Below are 18,046 nucleotides of genomic sequence, written 5' to 3'. Positions count from 1 at the left end.
CGCTATTGCAAGGACCGCTGCGAAGATAACATGTGAGGTCCCTTTTGAGCTCATCTCAGCATGCAGTGGTTTTATGTGCTGATCATGCGATATGTATTTCAGCGTACCGCGCAAACATATTGAACCACTACTGAATGATGTACAGGGAGAGCTGGGGAAGCATGCCAAAGACCCGTACCTTGTTCCGGAAGCCGGTCGTTCGCGGCGGTCAGTCGTGACTGTAGTTCACATGCCAGGTACACCGCTGACGTTACACTTTTCGCCCAGGGGTGGGTATGTTTACTTCAAACCTCAAATCGATGATTTCCGCCGCAAGTGGGCGGAACTTTCCGATAGAGAGGAGCAGATCCGATTCGTTCAGGAGTGTCAGAAGGACACCGATGTCTGTCTAGATGTAAGTCTTGTTCCTGATTTCCCGACAGCAGTGTATCACATTGACTTTGTTTGCTAGATCTCTCGTGAACTTGAGGAGTGGGCCTCAGACCAGAAGGAGAACAGAAAGCAAGAACGGGACGACCTCAAAGCCGCAAGGATACAGGCGTAAGTCATCGACCCTTCCACCCACATCAAGGTAGGGGCCATTACATCTGATCATTGGCACCCACAGAGTTGAAGCGCGTCTTCACGATGAAGGCTGGGAGAAGGAGCTCGCCTTCATGAACTCCAAGGATTTTGAGCGCTTGCACGGCCTACCGGCTGTATGCAAGCCGGCAGCACTTACAGATCGGGGTGCGTGCTTTGTTCATGGCGGTATGATTGTTATTGATGCTGTAACAGCATGGAAGGGTATGCAACACGACGTAGTTGCACTCATGCAGGGGTATCGTAACGAACGGTTGGTATATGAGCGGCGCTCGTTGCTGGTCAGGAGGATGCGGCTGATGCGCGAAGCTTTCGCGGAGCACCTTCAACTCATGCGACAATGCGAGGGACCGCGGACTATGGCCGACGATCTCACCCCCCAAGCCGGTGATGTCGCGTACCTGCCTCAATTCCGCGAAGTCATCGAAGCGAAGTCCGAAGTGGCCGTCACCAAAGCATCCTTCGCCCCACTGTTGACGTCTTGGCCCGAGCTCTCCGCAAGCTGGACAGCTCAGCACAAGGCGCATTTCACGGAGATGCTGCTGCCAGCTCTCAAGGATACGAAAGCGGCCGATTTTGAAGAGGTGCTCGACCTTGCTATAGCAACATTCCGTTGCTTGAGGTGCCAGGCAGGCAACTTGCGCTGGCCTTTCGTCCTTATCCATGGCTGTTTTCGTTCTCGGTCCAACAGCGCCACGGAGACCGACTTCGATTTCGCTGTGCGTAAATCGACAACTTCCTGCGATGTTTTCAACAGCGGCTATGCTCGATGCGGCACGTATATCCAGGAATTCCGCGACATAATCAATATGTGCGGGGAAGATCCCGATATGGTGACGTGGGAGGCGATGCAAGAGCGTCCGAATCCTGCGCGTCTGATGTGCAAGGACTGGTGTCTGAAGCCCGATAGGAATCAAGTTTTCGATTGGCGAGCAGCGGTAAGTGACCAGTTTTCTTGGCAGGTGTGTGGTGCGACTCACCGTCCTTGTAATAGTTCGACCACATGTGCAAACGCCATAGTTATCGAGAGGTCGCAACCGGCGCAACACGATGGCAGCTCGTTTCAGAGGAAGAAGCCGCCAAGGCTACAAAGCTCGCGGAAGCTCTGGATGCTCTGAACAAGGCAGAGTGGTACAATTCACATCGCTTCGCGGGGAGCTATAACATCGCGTGTTCCTGGTGCACCAGCTATTGTTCACGATACGTAGAACAAGTGAGGACGCACCTCAAAAAGAAGTAAGTCCGTTCCATCCTATCTCCGGTCGCTACCCCAGCTTAGCATGGCGCCGTTTGCGTACACGTTTGTAGGCATGGACAGGACGAACCGCGCGAGGGCGTGGACTACTCTGAATCCCAAGCATCACTTATGCGGATGTATAGTGGCTTGCCGCCAGTGTGGATCTGCTCTGCTGATCTCGCAGACAACGATTATATCAAACGTATGGTTGAAGAAGGCAAGGGTTTCTTCGCTACTTCTCCTGCGGAGGCTTCCGAGGACAGTGTACCCGCTGCTTCAGATATCTAGGCTCTGTGATCGCCATCATGTACCAGTTCTATCTTGTCCGCGCCAACCGCCTCAATGTATCATCATAGTTGTAGCGGCGACGTGTGTGCCGCGTGTTATGGCGACTCTTAGGGCGTCCGCGTGTGACCTACGTGAATGGCCTTGCCGCGGTGGATATTTGACTCCATATACATATCATCACTTATAAACATGCACCACGGGCACTCAGTACTCCTAGGGGGCCATCAACGATCACAGAACGGACTCAAGCTTGGTTCGCATCCAGCGAGGGCGGTTGGCGCTCGTGAGATAAGATCGGTACGAGGAGGATCCAGGCGCTTACCATGGCCCGGGACGCGCACTTCTTCCTCTGGTCGCCCACTCCGTTTGTACCTTTCAGTCGACGGACACCAGTAAAAGCCAAATGCTCTGCCCCATCTCTTCTGAACTCTCCTCGTATCGGGCTTCTAAACTGCTCTGACCGTTGCAAGATAGGTCTATTTCTTGACCCCGTATAATGTGCTGAAGCGGTCCGCGGACGAGCATATCATAACTACCGTGCATATGTAGAACGCACACTGCCTTTAGTGAAAGAAGTGCGTATGCTGTTTAAGGTAGCCCGGCTTAGCCACCGTGCGGAACTTGAAGTCAAAGCTGAGGCTAGAAACGGCCGACAATGGAGCTCATATAATCGGCGCTTAGCCAGGGCTCTTCTAGTACCTCTTTCTACCTACACTATCACCACCGCCGACTTCTGCGACTACCACAAGCTCACTACACACAAGGCTCCTTCGCATTAACATCTATTCCAAGGCACAAGCAAGAGCTCACAAGGGAAACCGCGTCGGAATCCTACCGCATCCAGCTCAAGTACAGTAAGTCTGGACGAGACGCTTCCGCCCGGATCGTGTGGCTAAGCGCATGTCGTCCCCTTCTCTAGGATCTCTTGGATTCGACTCTCTCAAGAAACATTATAAATGGACACGCAACCTATCCTCAACTACGACATCCTCCTGGAAGTCATGAAGGCTTGTTCTATGCCCGATTGCGCTCGTTTCATGCGCACCGCACGCTTCTTTCGCGACCATGGGGCCAAGACATTGCTCTCGCATCCTCAATCCCTTCGTCGGGATGCGCATTTGGTTCAATTCATTAATTATTTGCGGATGCAAGGCACCAATCACTTCCAATTTGTGCGCTCCTTGTCCTTCGACGTCCAAGATCTCACCAAAGCCACCGCCGAGAAGTTGGCCCGCGCTTTCTCTTCAATGTCCGCGCTCGAGGACCTGCGGATTATGTACAGCGAAGACTTTATCCGGTCCCACCCAGACCTCTCCAATGCTATTTGTCACCTCACGTCTCTTCGACGCCTCCGCTTGATCTACGCTGGCGACTATACCCTCAACATGCTCCTGTTCCTACGGTCCAAACTCACCTCCATCTATCTTGACGTCTCCTTTGGTGTAGACTACGCATATGGAGAGGCTTTCGACGACGGCCGCCACCTATTCCACCCTGCTATTCTACTAGCACACTCAAAGTCCACGCTCGAGGAGATATCCATCCAGCGCTGGTTCAGAATCCCCGGGACCCCTCCTCCACCTTCGAAGGCACTTCCGAACGTACGCCGCCTCACGCTGGCACGGCCCCATTCCCCTGCGAGGGCCACTTCGTACATCGTAGCATACCCAAATCTGACGCATCTGCACTTCGACACCGCCTCCACCATCGAAACCTACGGCGTCGACGGCATGGACACTTTCCGTGCTCGCAACATCTTGGAGCAGCGTGACGAAGGCCCCACTTGGAAGTCGTTGGACCGGTTGAAGGGCTGCCTTCCCGACCTTTACGTGCTGGGCCTGACCTGCACCATCGAGCACTTGGAAGTGACTCGCCATTTATCCGGCGTATACCTTTACATGCTCGGGCCTGTGCTCTCCTTCGCCCGTCCCCGACATCTCACGCTGCCGACATGGCCCTCGGAGAAGCTTCATGATCCGACCTCCGACCTATTCGCGTGTTTCCGAGGACCAGGCAGCTCGCGACTCGAGATGCTTGACATGAAGGGCGACTTGGAGAAGAGCGACAGCGATCTGGACGTCGCTGCGGTTTTGGTACGTACCCCGTTCAGGCTTTCGCGCACCCCTCATCCCTCATATGACCGTTCCACAGGAAGGACTTTTCTCCGCCCTTGCGGCGGGTGCGCCCCTGCAAGAGTTGCGCGTGGAGATCAAACTGAGTCGCGTGGATCCCCGGCCGAGACGGTGCTGGCGCCGGGACTGTCCTCCGTTCTCGCTGGGATGGCAGCATGGGGATCCGATTCGCCCCCTTCCCGACCTTGAAGAACACCCTCTCAATGCTGCGGAGGAGTCGGTCGTCAACTTCGACGCGCGGGGATACGTACAGCGGTTCACTGCTGCTGTGCCCACGCTGCGACAGCTCAGCATCCACTTCTTCGGTCCTCGGTGGCGACATAGGACGGTCACCCTTGTCGACGCCGAGGTTCAGATCGATGGAAGCTGGTGATGGAGTACTACTGGGACACTCTAGAAATGGATAGAATTGCTGTCTGTACTCAAGCACATATAATCAACATTACGCGTCTAAGACATGCGAAGTTGCTCATGAGGACTTGGCGGGGACAGCGACGGCACACTCCATTTTCGCCTTGGTGTGCTCCCAAACGCGTGTCTTCGCGTCCTCATCGCCGTGGAAGCCTTTCCTACCAATATCCTCGCCCTTGCTGTTGCGGCGGGATAAGCCCGGGCCGCTCTTGAAGAGGCCGTAGAGTATGTGCTCCGCGCAGTCCTTAGGCGCGTTGGAGATGGGGTAGAGGAGCGCATACGTGAGTGGGTTTAGCACGCGCAAGAGGGGGTGGCGGGTCTGCAGGATGGGCGTGCGCACGACGCCAGGGTGTATATGGACAAACGAAATGCCCGGGTTCTGTTCTGCGTAAGACTGTTGCAAGGATGAGTGAGCGGAGAAGCGGTACGTGAATAAGAATTACCACGCACCTCCATTGCCAAGTCTGTGTATGTGGGGGACGCCACGCCAGCCTTAGGGAATGAGTACGCCTTCTTGAGCCCGAGGTCGTCCAGGTCTACCGGCTTACTATAACCCGGCGCGAGCACGGACATGGCCTTCGCGTCCTCGCCCGCATCCTTCGCCCTATGGAGGAGCGGCAGGAGATCATATATGAACTTCCACCTTGCATAGTAGTGCAGGCCCAGCCGGCGGTCGATACCCTCCTCAGTATCGTCCCTGCCCCTGAAGTTGAACAGGCCGCAAGAAAGGACGAGGAAGTTGAGCTTCGAGAGGCGTGTGAGGAGCGCGGCAGTCGTCGCCTGGATGTTCTTCATGAGCGAGACGTCGCATGCGACAAACTCGTGCTTGGCCTCGGGCGCGGTGGATTTCGGGAACGACGCGATGAGCGCGTCCGCTGCAGCCTTGTTGCGACCGACGATGATTATGTGCGCATTGCCCTTGGTGTATCGCGCGAAGGCCTCTGCGGTGGCCTTGCCGATGCCAGAGGTACCGCCGACGAAAATGGCGACGGGGAGGTAGGTAGGAGAGAAAGTAGCATTGGCAGCGCGGGTGAGTGCGAGAGAGGGCATCTGTGTGGCGGACGTCCGCAAGAATGTATGCGTATATGTAGACGCGCGTTATCCCTTTGATCTACTTCTCACTCTGACCACCATGTTCTCTCTGGTCGCTATCTCATCCATGGCCTTGTTCCAATGCATAGCTTGTCTGTGTAGTTCTCGTGCTATTAGGCGCAGTTTCGCAACAGGTTCGGTGTCGCTCAGGCGGTCTCGAATGCTTCGTCAAATATACCCGTACCATAGACGGAAGATGATCTCGTTATACGGAACCAGGTAAGAAAGCGTACTGCATCATGAATACGTTGGCTACTGTACAGGATGTCCTCAAGTGTATGGCATGTCAATCTCACGCGCCAGTGACTGTGCGGACCTCGTCCTCCACAGTCTTCCACTTCCAGAACTTCTGCCCGGGGTTAACGAGCTCGTTCGCGTTCTCACTCAGGTCTCCCCAGCCCTTTCCAGTGGCCAGCCTGCGGTATTTGCGTTAGCCCTGCATACTTCCGTTAATCGCGCTATGAGCAGGAATTACCGAATGTACAACAGAAAGTCGCCCTTGCCCTTCTGTGCGCGCAAGTCTTGCTCGAGCTTGTCAAGGTCTTCGATCTTGATCTCGCCTTTCGGCACGCCCTTGACGCGCGCGGTGATGTCGCGCACATTCTCGTAGCTCGTGGTCGACCCAGCGATGCGAACCTCGTCCGGGACGCTAGCAGAGGTGGAAGGGTCGAGCGCCAGCACAGCGAGCCTCCCTACGGTGCGTCCGATGTCGCTCTTCCCAGTGGAGCCGAATTTCGACGTCGCAGGTCCATACGAGGTGAAGACATTGTTGGCCAGGTCGAAGCCCACTGTGAAAGGTATCAGTGAGACCGATGCCGAGCCGCATGTGGTGAAGAGAGACGTACGGATTGGTCCTAGGAACGAGCTGACAAGGAACTCGACGAAGACACCGCTGTAGACAGCGATGACCTTCGTCTTGCCCTGAGCCAACTTGCGCGTTTCCGCTGCGAGCCGCTTCTTGCCCGCCCACTCTGGGTGCTCATAACCGGAGAAGTCTGCTACCCTGTGGTCACTGTCATGCATATCGTGAGCACCCCGCATTCCCGCACCAACGTCCAAGCAGAGCAGACTTACAGCCCGAACTCGCTCAGGAAATACACCTTCGGGCCGCTCTTGATCACGGCCTCATTGACCTTGCTCCTCACCTCTTCGGACAGCGAGGTTGGGAGGACGTTGACGACAACGTCGATGCCGGTGAGCGCCTTGTCCAGAGTGTCGATGTCGAGTGCTACGACATCGGCGCCCTTCTGCGCGAAAGCCTGCGCCTTCGAGGACGACGGGTCACGAGTGAAGACTCGGACAGTAGGGAAGGTCTCCCTGAACTCCGTGAGGAGGACGGTGGAGATGTCCTCGCCTGTAAGACAGAAGACCCAGGTCAGTGTCTGAACAACTTGCAAGACACGGATTGCACTCACCGAGTGTGCCGGTGCCGCCGAGAACAGCGATGCTGGCCTTGGTGCTAGTGCTGGACGACATGTCTTGGGAGATTGCTGTTTGTAGGTTGAGAAGTTGAGGGTTGTATGTTTGAGAGGTTGAGTACTGCACCCTTCACCGTGAAGTGTGCGGTATTTATGTCCTCACCTGCCCAGCGTCACGCATACCTGGGCCACGTCTCGTCCCCTCTCAGCGCGTACGTCTTGCACACATATCGCCCTGGATGACAATGTCGTCCCGGGTATGTCGCGCGATGGTCGCGCCGACGGTCGCAAAGGTCTATGCACCCTCGCGCCGCCCACGCCGCTTGCCAATCGCGCGATGGCGGGCGCCGTGCGCACACCCCTATTTGGGATCACAGAAGCATCGCAGTCGCGCAGTCCGCCCTGCCAGGCGAGCAGAATGCCATGGTGTCGTCGAACATAGTGGCCATGCTCACAAAGCAGCCTTGGCGGTGAAAGCCCGAGCCGGCTCTGGAGTTCGGGGTGGCGTTTTTGCTTAGTGAGGCGGGGTGGACGAGTGCCACATCGCTGCATATGGCATGTCATATTGGGCGCGTAAGCCATATCGACATCCTTGCGCAATTGCAATTCGAACAGTAAATACGCCATCCGTTAAGTTGTCGGGTCATGTAGTTCACAGCCATCGTAGTAAGCATACCGATAAGCTGGGATATCCACTACGCTATCCAGCTTGCGTCTTCGGCCCGAGCACATAGATATCGTTAAGGATAGAGCATACTATCACATGTGTGTATTTGTTTTGAAAAAGCCCTTGCCTTCCTTCACCTGCAGCTCGACGTCCGGATCGCCCGCCAGGGTGGGGGAGAACATCATCACGGGCGGGGCGCCGCGCGCGCGCAGGTCTACCGCCATGTAGAGATCCTCGCCGAGGACCAGCTTCTTGATCCTATGACTACACGCGCGCTGGTTAGTATGAGCATCGGAGCGGTGTGAACCCACTTACCGGGAGTGTACGTGGTAGCGCATTTGGTCGTAGGCGTCGCCATCGCCGTCTATGGTCCATTCGGGGCACCACGCACACTGGAGGCGGGAGAGCGGGTGCCGGTACGCCTGTTTCACCACATCCAGGTGGAGAACCTCGGCGAGCTCCTTCGCTTGGGCGGCATCAGCGCCCACGACCCGGGTCCAGTCTGTGTAGCTCGACTTATGATGGTCGACCGCGTGCGCAGCCTGGCCGTAGATGAGATGCCAAAACAAAGGACGGGACGACGAGAAGGCTTACCGCTCCCAGCCAGTCGTAGACCTCGCGCCGGTCGGGCTTAGCACATCGCCCACACATCAGGCGAATAGGGCACTCCTCCATAGTCTTGTACGTCACCGTGGTCGGGTCTTCTTCACAGCAGGAGATGACCTCTCGGACCTCCTTGACGTTCTTGTTGAACGCCACCTGCTTATCGCCTGCCTTGAAGGGAAATCCCTCCGATTCAGCCTCCCAACAAACGACGCAGTCGAAGTCGGGCCCTGCTTCCAGGTCATCAATGCTACGCCATGGGTTCGGGCGGAGGCAGGGATGCGCAAGGATCTCGGGCCAGCGGAGGGGCCAGGGCGAGACGCACTGTTTTTCGGTGCAGTGGAAGGAGACGATGGCGAGGTCGAGGACGTTGGGTGCCTGTGCGGCGGCCCGGTTCTTCGAGTTCTGGAGTCCGCGCCTGGCCTTCTCTTCGAAGACGGCCTTTTGCTCCGCCGCCCACTTGTCCATACAGTCCTGGATGAGCGGTTTGAACGTGTCTTCGTCGATTTCCTCGTCGGATGTCGCCTCGATGAGCGATCTAATTTCAGGCCGATATGCCAAGTCACAGACAAGCGCCACCTGTTCGCTCGCCAATATGCGTCTGCGTCTGCGTGTGTAGCCGTCGTCGGTCCGCATATGGTCGTCATACGCCGCTTTGAGGTCTTGGACCCTGTCCTCGAAGAGCTCCTTACGCTCTACGCTTTGTTCCAGGGCTTCGCGAAAGGGCTCCACCACTGCCACAACCTCGTCTCGGATACTGGCCCACTCTGTATGAATGTGAGACGGTAGGAAATTCGGGAAGCTGTCTTCGGGACTTACCGTCGTCGGTGAGCATATCTTGCTTGAATACGGCTTTGTGCTTGGACAGCACTTCCATCTTCTTCTCCTTCTTCATGAACTCCAGTTCTTCCTTCCACCCGTCCGATCGCAGCTGATACATGATACTACACGCGGAGCAGGATGAGCGCAATCGCGTGGAGGAGTGAATGTTTCAACGACTCACGCCTTTAAACGGGCATCTCTCTGGGATTTCATGCCTGATCGGGTGTCCTGCCGAGCCAACTCACTTCGCCCGTAAAGTTTGCGATGCGTCTATCACGATGCAAGGGGTTAGCATGCTGTGATTGGTAGCGAGCCGAGAAATACTCACAGCTCGTGCTGTTTCGACACGTGTCTGCCGCTCCTCAACGAATTTCCGCTTGTCTGCGACGTTCGAAAGCGCCTTCCATGTACTCTCGAACGTCTCCAGCTCCGGTTTGTGGGCCAACAGCTCGTGTCGTGGGTCTCGCACGCGGCTGTCGTCCTTGGTAAGTCCCCTTCACTACTTGACCGCGCGATACACGATGGGGGCGTGAAGAGAAACGTACTAATCATTCCAGAGCGAGTTCAGGAAAGGTGATTCCGATAAGCCCTCAAGCACGGCACGCACTTCTTTCACTAGCTCTTTCGGGTACGAACAGGTCCTGAAACGATGCAGGCATGAGTTACGGAACGAAATAACAAGAAGATCGAGCACCTACATAGCTTCGAAACACGGCTTGCAGTAACGGGCGGAGAACGCCCAGTACACCGTCCGTATATTCTTCTTCGTGCAGTTCTGTATTGTCGACGGTAGTATCAGTTTCGGAATTGATTGGATCGACCAAGGGTCAGTTGCTCACGTAGCAGTGATGGAAGAACAGGAGATCGGCGTAGGCGGGCTCGCTGAGGTACGAGGGTATCTCCGGGTACTCGTCGCCAAGCTGCGCTCTCGCGGCTTTCCAGCAGTACGCATGTTTGCGGCTCATGAGGACCGCACGTAGGGCCTTGTTCGCGCGAGCGATGCTCAAGAGGTCGCGCGGGTGCAAGAAGCTGAAAAGCTATGCGGTGGGTAAGCAAACGCGGTGCTGGACGCGTCGATACAGCTGGACAAGCTTACCTCGAGAAGCACGTCGAGCGGCAGGCTGGGTACATCCTTGAGAAACCCTCGGCGACCGCGAACGGCGCGTTTGGGTTTGACCTGAGTTACGGCAACCGTCTTCGGCGCGCCGAGCGCTTCGTCAGCGTCGACCGCTGCACCATCCTTCTGCTTCTTCCGAGGGGGCATTGGGTCAATTTGAGAACTCAGTACATGCGCAAGCTTCTTGTGAATGACCGCGAAGCCTGCAGAGCGTGGAAGAGAGAAACAGACCGAAACCCAGGTTCACAGTTGATGATGGCGCGCGGTCGCTCGGACCGGCGGTGCGCGGAATAAGCCGAATGCAGAGTTTTGGCTATATGGTGGCTGGGCCCCTCGTGTGGATCGACGCAGATCGACGGAGGCGCACAGGACAGACAGGCAAGCGGCGCTGGGAGAGAGAGCCCAAGGGTGTGGTTGCGCGCGTGACGTCATTGCCTGTCGCTCGGACGGGCGCTTCTCTGACGTGCACCGTGCTCTCTCGCCGCTTCACCTCAGTCTTCCGTCTGCGATCAGGCAACTCGAGCTTAGCAAGTACAAGCCTCCATAGCACTCACTACCAGACTTGCCGTGCAGGACCCGGGCGCGAGGGAACTCCAACGATGAGTGAGTGCCCGCGTCGTTCGTGCTCTGCCTGTGCCTGCCTCACGCTGTGTCTCTCCCCCGCAGCCCGCCCTCAGGCTCTCCCGCCCATCTGTCCCCTGCACCTCGGAGCAGATCGACTCGCTGGCCGCGCTCGATGCTATCCGCGCTTCCGTGCGCATTTATCTCCGGCGCAAACGCATGCACCCACCGCGTGTGCAAACACGATCTTTCGCACTCCTCCGCGCGACGTCAATACCTCGAGCCTCCTCCGCGCGACGTCAATACATCGAGCCTCCTCCGCATCTCGACGTCCCGCCCCCATACTCTGGGAAACCGTAGAATACAACTAGATGTTACCGCAGCCACGAGCACTAAGCCGCCGCGAGCGTCGTTCGTGCGCTGTGCTCGATCCACTCTTGTATGTACGCTCACCTCTCTCCGTCGTCCCTCGCGCTATCCGCTTGCATCTGGCCAACGCAGGATGCATGCTATAGCGTAGATATCCATCCGATCTCACAGCCTGTCAGTCTCCAGCTCGCCTCGATGCAAACGTCGCTCACAATCGCTTCACAGGTCTCCCTGCATGTACCCTATACAACACATCGTGCAGCCCGTGCGCCGGCGATGCCCCACTCCGGAACACCTTCATGATGCCAACAGAACGCTGAGCATGACGTCTATGCACGCGCGACGCCGCTCCATGCGTCCTTCGCCCGCTCGGTCGGATTGTGGGCGGGGACTCCCTTTCCGCCTTCGATATCTCCTCCCGCATGGACGCCTCGTCTGGAGCGCGCGACCGCTGCACCACAGGTCGTACCACATCTGTTCTCGTGCCAGGTGCGTTTGCAGCCCGCGCCCATGCGAATGGCGTCGACAGTGACAGTTTTTCAGACCCCCCCGCCACAAATATGCGCGCGCCCCAACCAGAACCGACCGTACAGGCCTCTCCGTCTGTCTTCCGTCTCTCCTGCACACTTTTCGACGGCCCGTACTAATGGCCCGGCCATGCGACGAGGTTTATTGGGCGCATCCCACGTCGTTGACTCGGGCCAGGCCCGCCAACATGACGGCGACCTCGCGCTTCGACGATGCACCTGATTCCTTCGTCAATGCGACGCGAGGGCTTCATGAACACCGGAGCACATACCCTGTGAGTTTGGGCGCGATCAGAGGAGAAAAAATATCGCTCATTTTCGCTCATTTCATTGGTTTCCAGGTGCAAAGTACATTGTATCGCGTGTCCCTCGCCTGTCCCGCCACCTATCGCCTCGCATCTTGACCTGAACAGTCCCAGGGGGCCTACCTGCCGTCCCCAACCGCTTCCAGACGCGTGCGACCGGTTCTGCCTCGGACGGTGTGGCGCCGACCCGAAAATGAGCGCCCCACCAACGGCCTATCTCGCGTATTCCGCGACTCCCCCGCGCGAATCTTCTCTGGCTGGGCCTGGACTGCTTCAGGACGAATGTGGTGAGTTTTGGGCACATTCGCACGGGAATAGCACTGACCATGTCGCATTCTAGACGACCGCGGCGCCAACTTCACAGGCCAGCCGCACCCGCCCCTCGCATCTACAGGCCGCCCATACCGGCTCTCCCGGACGCCCCCGTCGACCCGAAGCACGCAGGACATTGCCCGCGACGCGGGCACACCGCCAGAACGCGCCCTGCCGCCGTCAACATCGCGGGCCCGCCGCCGTGTCCCTGCGCCAGCGCGCCCCCCTACGCACCGCACGCCTCCCCGCTTCCACGCACATACTGCCCGCACCTCCGCACACCCGCCCCTCGCACTGCGCACAAACGTTCCGCGCGGACGGTCGCACCGCCCACACACCCTAACGAGTGCAGCGCGCCGGCTGCGCGTGCTGGCGGCACGCGGACGCCTGGGACTGGGCGATGCGATGCGGCGCGCACGCGTGGGGGATTGTGCGATATCGCGGCCGCGGGCCCGATTTGGGGGCGTCCGGGCACTCCGAGATGGGGTGGGCCGTGAGTGGGGCGCGTACGCGTCAGGCACGATGCACGGGTGTGTGCGGCGGGCTCGGCGAGGTGTGTGGCGCGCTCTCGAGGGCGCGTACGGGAGGCGGAGAGTCTGGTAGGTGCCCTGGGGTGTACGGGGCTGCCCGCGACGACATAGACGATTGCAATCGTGGGCGGCGCGGGGGGCTCGTGTCCGCGCGGTAAGCCGCGGTGGAGGGGGTCCGCGCTATGGACACCGTAGTTAGTCCCGTCATGTACTTACCGCGCATCCCGCCCCTCAATGCAGCCTTTGCGACGTACCTCCGCGCCTCCGCACCCCTCCACGGCGCGTGCGCACCGCCGCGTAAGCCGCGCCTCGCCAGACACGACGCCTGCGCCGCGGCCCGCGACGCCCGTTCCTCGCGCGACACCGTGCACGCCGGCTACTACGATATACACGGCACTAACTACTCTCCTGCAGCCCCGCCCAAGCCGGCTTGTCGGCTGCGTGCCCCGCGTCGGGATCGTGCCGTATCTGATCTGAGGAAGCAGCAGGTGAGCTCGTCGCGTCCAGAGATGTACCACCAGAATACTGAACTTCCGTACCTTGTAGTGCCGCTGTTCTGCTGTGTGCGCCGGCCCGGGACGCATCGTGCTCGCTTCGCGGCACCGTATCTGTTCGGATGAAGTAGCAGGTGAGCCCGTCGTATCCAGAGCGTACGCAACGGAGCTGCCCTCTCTCACCTTGTAGTAGCTAGCGTCGTGTGCACATGGCGACGCGCATCGTGCTTGCATGTGGCGCCGAGCGCACACTCCTGTGAGCGGTACGAGCAGTCTGGACGTGTCAGCAGTAGGTGCGTACTGTATTGTCACGGCGATCTCGCGCTGAATCGAGTCGTCCTGCAGGCTACAAGAGATGGGACGCTGCACAGGGGTCAAGGGATCACTCACCTGGTGATGTGCGAGCGCAGGACATCATAACCCGCTTCCGGAACGTGCTACGACACCCGCACGGGCGCACGCGATGTACGCGGGCCCGCGGACACGTCGTCGCGGGGGTGCGTGCACGGCTTTTCCCTCGGCGGCGTGAGCAGCTCCGTTCGACTCCGAGCGGCGCGAATTCCACTACGTGAGGTGCGCCGTCAAAACTTCGCTCCTGCGCGGAGGAACTGCATGTCTGATGATGTAAGTAGTCAGTATTGTACGGCGTGGCGCGGATCTACTCACCTGCGGCACCACGCCGACGTCGTTCGTGCCCCGCACTCCTCTCGCCGCAGACCGTCTGCAATCATACCTACGGCTCTCTGTATTTCGCTCGCCTCGTGGACGCGCAGCCCGCACTTGCGCGGTGCACAGATCTGGTAAACGAGGTGCGTAAGTCGTGTGCCATATGTGTGATAGGATAACGACCTGAACCCCGTAATGTCCGGACGAATGCGGCCAAGACGAGCCTTCTGGCGCGGTGTGAGCATGGGCGGAACGCAGGGAGGACCTAGACGCGTCCTAATCAATGGCAGACACCGTCTGACGAGTCCGCGGATGGAGAGGTGCGTACCGTTCGCATTGTGGCGCGTTTGCACGGACCGTGACCGTGTTGCAGCTGTGCAAGTGATGTGGGAGGATGCAGGAATGCGAGCGCGAGTACGACTCACCTGTCTGGTTCCTCACAGGTGCACCACTGGGGGGCTGGGGGCTGTACGAGCCTGGCTGGAGGATTGGGCGGTGGGGGTGGGGCGTATTGGCGAACATGTTCGCGAGGGCGGAGGAGGGGGAAGGGGACAATGCGCGCGACATGTGTGTGCGTATGGGTAAATATACGAATGCAACCACCGCGCGCCGCGCATCGTACGATGACCTCGGCCGACTAACGGAGCCGGCCTCGAGTACGCGAGGACTCGTCTGCGCCGCGGCCTCGGATCGCGCTGTATTCTCACAGGTGAGTCCCGCCCATCTCATTTCTCTTCGCTTCGCGAGCGCGCTTCGTGGCCGCGGTGCGTATCTCCCGAGGGCAGCGGCGAAGAGCCAGGCCGCCCCATAGCTCCATCTACCGGGCGGCTTGGGTCTTCGCGGTGTCCTCGGGAGCACACCGTCACCGTATCGAAGGCGACACTCAGGCTTGGGTATAGACACGCCGCGGGCACACAAGTGCCCGCTGACTCTGGCGCGTGATTGAGCCACCAGCCCTGAGTGCTGGGCTGCGACGGCGTCGGGCCCACTAAGTGATCATATCGCATCTAAGACTGGCGCGGCGCGCCGCTCATGGTCTCGCTTCTCTCGTGTGTGCCCGCTGTGCCGCATCACCGACACTTCCGACGGCCTCGAACCCACTCACAAGCTCTCGGAACCCGGCCAGGTTGCCCTTAGGCATCCCGCGGCGACCCGTGTCTTCTCCCGCTGCCATCGGTTGAATTTCCATCTTGTTTCACTCGCTGTAGGACCACCGCTCACATTAGTATGATCAGACTATTTTTGTCCACCGTCCACAACAGACGGTGGAGCCACTGCTGGTGTACTACTGAGACAGTACGATCACCCGGCGGCCCTGCAAAATTGGAGTGACCCACTTTGTGAAGCTGCGGCATACTCACACGGATGTCCACCGCCCGTGCGTGCGCACACGGCGACCTGCGGAACATCGACGGAGTTAGCCTCGCGGATCTGCGCGAACATGCTCTGGACTCATCTGCTTCGCCGGCCGCTACCGTGCACTCAAGAATCCTCTGCACACACCGGATGCGCGCCCTCTCCCTCTCCCTCTCCCTCTCACTCCCCCTTCCCCACTCCTCTCCACGACATGCCCTCGAAGTGCAAGGACGCCCCACGCGGCTGGGAAGGCGGCGACATCAAGGCAGAGATGCAGGGTAATCTGAACGGGGATATCGGTGAGCAACATTCGCACATCGCGCTCGTGCAGTGCTCACCCTTTTACGCAGACCGTCGGTCGCACGGCAACCAGAAGCGCATGCGCTACGCTCCGCACTGCTATGCCTCCGACATTGTCCTCGGGACTGGCCATGTGCTTGTGGGGTGGCCGCAGGACGTCCCGTTCACGGACCTCAGCTCGGTCGGCGGCGGCCTCGATACGCTCCGCGAGATCCGTCGGCGGTGGTACCTGCCTGACGGGGACCCCGAGAAGCTGCGCTTCGAGCCCGCCTCGCGCAAGGACTACGCCAACGCCGCGCGCGACCCCGAGAGCGTCCATCCGACGCCCCAGCACCTCCCGGAGCTCAAGGCTCGAGCTGCCGCTGCCAAGGCAAAGGCCAAAGCCCTCCCGGTCGAGTCCGACGTCTTCCGCTCACGCGACATGCGACGGGTTGGCCGCCAATCAACGTCGACGATGCCAGAGCCCAAGGTGCAGTCGCAGCAGCGGCAGGACACGAAGAAGCGGCGCGCACGCGCATCGGACATGGAGACGCGGGTGCGGAAGAAGCGGCAGACGACGGGGGTCACAAGCATGCCGTGCGTACTGCAACGAGCGGACGAGGTGAGCGGCGGCGGCGATGGTGAGCAGGGTTTTGAGGAGGCGCACGCACTGGACGACGATATCACCGACCCCGATTTCAAACTGACACGCTCCTTCGGCGGCGAGCTCTCTGACGACCCGATCGAGGACGCATCGGACAGCGAGTGGGAGCCTGAGACGGCTGGAGCGGATTAGGTATGGGAGCGGCGGCATGGCAGGTTCAGGCGGATTGACAGATTCCGAATTGCACTCGATTAGCGTATCTACGTATAATTTCCGCTATCTAATCGATGTGGGAGCGCAGAAGACGTCGGGGAGGTGGCGAGTCGGGCGCAGTGGTTGTGGAGAAGCAAGAGATCGGCCGGGCGAAGTCCGCGCGTGCGAGCGCTCTGAACCACGCTACCTACCAAATTGGGCATGCCTGGCCAATTTCAACTCCTCTGCTCGAGCTTCATTTTGCTCGTTTTGCCGTCCGCCTTCCAAATAAATGGCAAGGCGACCGCATGGCGTTGACCGAATCGTGCTAGACATGCCGCAAGCGGAATTTCTAGGCCGTCCGTGCGGAATTGACCGTGCATAGGGTTCAAGCGCTCCGGCCGGCCTACCCTGAGACTGCCCGATCGAGGCCATGCCACGCCGACGGCTGGCCTCACCCTGACAGTGAGATATGAGTTGGCGTTACGGCGTACACCGCAGGACAGATCAATCGGGAAAGAGACTACCTTGATAATAAGTCTGGGCCGGTGCCCGTCCCGCCGTCTTCTGTTCTTCCTCCCCGTCAACCACCTCTTCCCCCTACGCACAGAATCCCCTCCCTGATTTCCCTTTCCCTCACCTTTCCCTCAGCGTCTTCCGCCGTTGACATTCCTCGACGTTTGCTGCGGTTTATCAGCCCGCCGCGACGCGCTCCCGGCAATGCAGTCTCCGTCAAGTCCCTCCCCCTCCTCATCTCCTCGACGCCGACATCGCCCGATGCGACGCACCCACAGCCCCGAAGACCGTCGCCCAGGAACGAGCCCAGTTATTTCGCAGAGCACAGGACCAACCAGCACCCAAGCACGGAACCAGCCAGCACCCAACAGAGCTCAGGTCGGCGAGGCGTCAGCAGTGTAGTCGGACGAGGTGGGAGACAATGTCCAGGTCCAGACGCAGAACTGACTCTGTGCAGAGCGAATGCAAGTGCATCAGACGGTGTTCAAACACGAGCAAACTCCAGCGAAGACAGTGACAAGCCGAGGTCGAGCACGTAGTCGGCCCGAGTCAAGATCGCCGTCGAAGAGCCGGTAAGTGTCTGCACGGTGCAGCTTCGAGAGCGCCATTTGACATCGTTCTCAGGCCATCTGATGGCGAGTCCGAGAGGCAGAAGACAAAAGACCGGCAGAAGACGAGAGGAGTACGATGAAGGTGCAGTAGAGCAGAGTGTGGCGCAGTCAACGTAGCAGAGGGGAAGGGTGTGCTGTGAAAGTCTCTGCCTGTGAGCGGGGTACGACCGGGGCGTGTTCTCGAGGTGAGCATATGCACGACGTGCTCATCGTTTCCCACACCACTCACTGTCACAGTCATACACCGCATCAGCAGGCACGAGTGACGCCAACGGTGCAGTGTCCGCGCACACAACGCGCGGGGCACATACAGCGCCGTCACTAGAGTACGTAGGTGCTCTACGGCAAAGAACGC

At 59.0% G+C, this 18,046-nt stretch overlaps 7 protein-coding genes across 7 annotated transcripts in view; 4 read left to right on the top strand and 3 right to left on the bottom strand.

The window, feature by feature from the left end:
- The window catches only part of TRAVEDRAFT_17816 (uncharacterized protein), a gene marked incomplete at both ends in the record, with an annotated part of 3,709 nt that extends 1,602 nt beyond the window's left edge, over positions 1-2,107 (top strand). Inside the window, 8 exons of the mRNA XM_008035303.1 lie at positions 103-207; positions 268-394; positions 452-540; positions 608-729; positions 778-1,301; positions 1,371-1,520; positions 1,577-1,818; positions 1,891-2,107. Of these exons, the coding sequence (XP_008033494.1) occupies positions 103-207; positions 268-394; positions 452-540; positions 608-729; positions 778-1,301; positions 1,371-1,520; positions 1,577-1,818; positions 1,891-2,107 (1,576 nt within the window). The remainder of the gene's footprint in view (positions 1-102; positions 208-267; positions 395-451; positions 541-607; positions 730-777; positions 1,302-1,370; positions 1,521-1,576; positions 1,819-1,890) is intronic.
- A 956-nt stretch (positions 2,108-3,063) lies between these two features.
- On the top strand, positions 3,064-4,612 carry TRAVEDRAFT_43763 (uncharacterized protein; the record flags this gene model as incomplete). The annotated part of the gene is made up of 2 exons (XM_008035720.1): positions 3,064-4,200; positions 4,259-4,612. The coding sequence occupies 2 exons, from the start codon at positions 3,064-3,066 to the stop codon at positions 4,610-4,612; spliced, it is 1,491 nt and encodes a 496-aa protein (XP_008033911.1).
- Positions 4,613-4,708: 96 nt separating this feature from the next.
- TRAVEDRAFT_114208 (NAD-P-binding protein) lies at positions 4,709-5,700 on the bottom strand (the record flags this gene model as incomplete). Its single annotated transcript, XM_008036409.1, has 2 exons — positions 4,709-5,044; positions 5,101-5,700. The coding sequence occupies 2 exons, from the start codon at positions 5,698-5,700 to the stop codon at positions 4,709-4,711; spliced, it is 936 nt and encodes a 311-aa protein (XP_008034600.1).
- Positions 5,701-5,958: 258 nt separating this feature from the next.
- On the bottom strand, positions 5,959-7,254 carry TRAVEDRAFT_161801 (uncharacterized protein). The gene is made up of 5 exons (XM_008036408.1): positions 7,158-7,254; positions 6,817-7,096; positions 6,588-6,754; positions 6,218-6,530; positions 5,959-6,158 (listed from the first exon to the last, which is right to left on the bottom strand). Exons 1-5 carry the CDS (start codon positions 7,216-7,218, stop codon positions 6,035-6,037), a joined length of 945 nt encoding a protein of 314 aa, XP_008034599.1. The 5' UTR covers positions 7,219-7,254; the 3' UTR covers positions 5,959-6,034.
- A 665-nt stretch (positions 7,255-7,919) lies between these two features.
- Positions 7,920-10,516, bottom strand: TRAVEDRAFT_43760 (uncharacterized protein; the record flags this gene model as incomplete). Its single annotated transcript, XM_008035719.1, has 10 exons — positions 7,920-8,085; positions 8,143-8,369; positions 8,422-9,197; positions 9,250-9,374; positions 9,434-9,522; positions 9,581-9,725; positions 9,798-9,893; positions 9,951-10,027; positions 10,092-10,289; positions 10,349-10,516. 10 exons carry the CDS (start codon positions 10,514-10,516, stop codon positions 7,920-7,922), a joined length of 2,067 nt encoding a protein of 688 aa, XP_008033910.1.
- A 1,620-nt stretch (positions 10,517-12,136) lies between these two features.
- TRAVEDRAFT_26733 (uncharacterized protein) lies at positions 12,137-14,610 on the top strand. The gene is made up of 7 exons (XM_008035403.1): positions 12,137-12,402; positions 12,457-13,446; positions 13,513-13,581; positions 13,651-14,083; positions 14,134-14,264; positions 14,317-14,506; positions 14,559-14,610. The coding sequence occupies exons 2-3, from the start codon at positions 13,208-13,210 to the stop codon at positions 13,517-13,519; spliced, it is 246 nt and encodes an 81-aa protein (XP_008033594.1). The 5' UTR covers positions 12,137-12,402; positions 12,457-13,207; the 3' UTR covers positions 13,520-13,581; positions 13,651-14,083; positions 14,134-14,264; positions 14,317-14,506; positions 14,559-14,610.
- Positions 14,611-15,644: 1,034 nt separating this feature from the next.
- TRAVEDRAFT_69465 (uncharacterized protein) lies at positions 15,645-16,806 on the top strand. Its single transcript, XM_008036407.1, has 2 exons — positions 15,645-15,788; positions 15,840-16,806. The coding sequence occupies exons 1-2, from the start codon at positions 15,701-15,703 to the stop codon at positions 16,562-16,564; spliced, it is 813 nt and encodes a 270-aa protein (XP_008034598.1). The 5' UTR covers positions 15,645-15,700; the 3' UTR covers positions 16,565-16,806.
- The last annotated feature ends 1,240 nt before the right edge of the window (positions 16,807-18,046 follow it).

Source organism: Trametes versicolor, assembly GCF_000271585.1.
Source record: "Trametes versicolor FP-101664 SS1 unplaced genomic scaffold TRAVEscaffold_2, whole genome shotgun sequence".
Lineage (NCBI taxonomy): Eukaryota > Fungi > Basidiomycota > Agaricomycetes > Polyporales > Polyporaceae > Trametes > Trametes versicolor.
This window is presented reverse-complemented; position numbering and strand designations above follow the sequence as displayed.

Excerpts from the sequence above, each read along its gene's own strand:
- TRAVEDRAFT_161801 (XM_008036408.1), bottom strand. The coding sequence starts at position 7,218 with ATGTCGTCCAGCACTAGCACCAAGGCCAGCATCGCTGTTCTCGGCGGC. Across the intron at positions 6,755-6,816 it reads TTCCTGAGCGAGTTCGGGCT|TGACCACAGGGTAGCAGACT; the intron begins GTAAGTCTGCTC and ends TATGCATGACAG. Across the intron at positions 6,531-6,587 it reads CTCGTTCCTAGGACCAATCC|TGGGCTTCGACCTGGCCAAC; the intron begins GTACGTCTCTCT and ends TACCTTTCACAG.
- TRAVEDRAFT_69465 (XM_008036407.1), top strand. The coding sequence starts at position 15,701 with ATGCCCTCGAAGTGCAAGGACGCCCCACGCGGCTGGGAAGGCGGCGAC. Across the intron at positions 15,789-15,839 it reads TAATCTGAACGGGGATATCG|ACCGTCGGTCGCACGGCAAC; the intron begins GTGAGCAACATT and ends CCTTTTACGCAG.
- TRAVEDRAFT_26733 (XM_008035403.1), top strand. The coding sequence starts at position 13,208 with ATGCAGCCTTTGCGACGTACCTCCGCGCCTCCGCACCCCTCCACGGCG.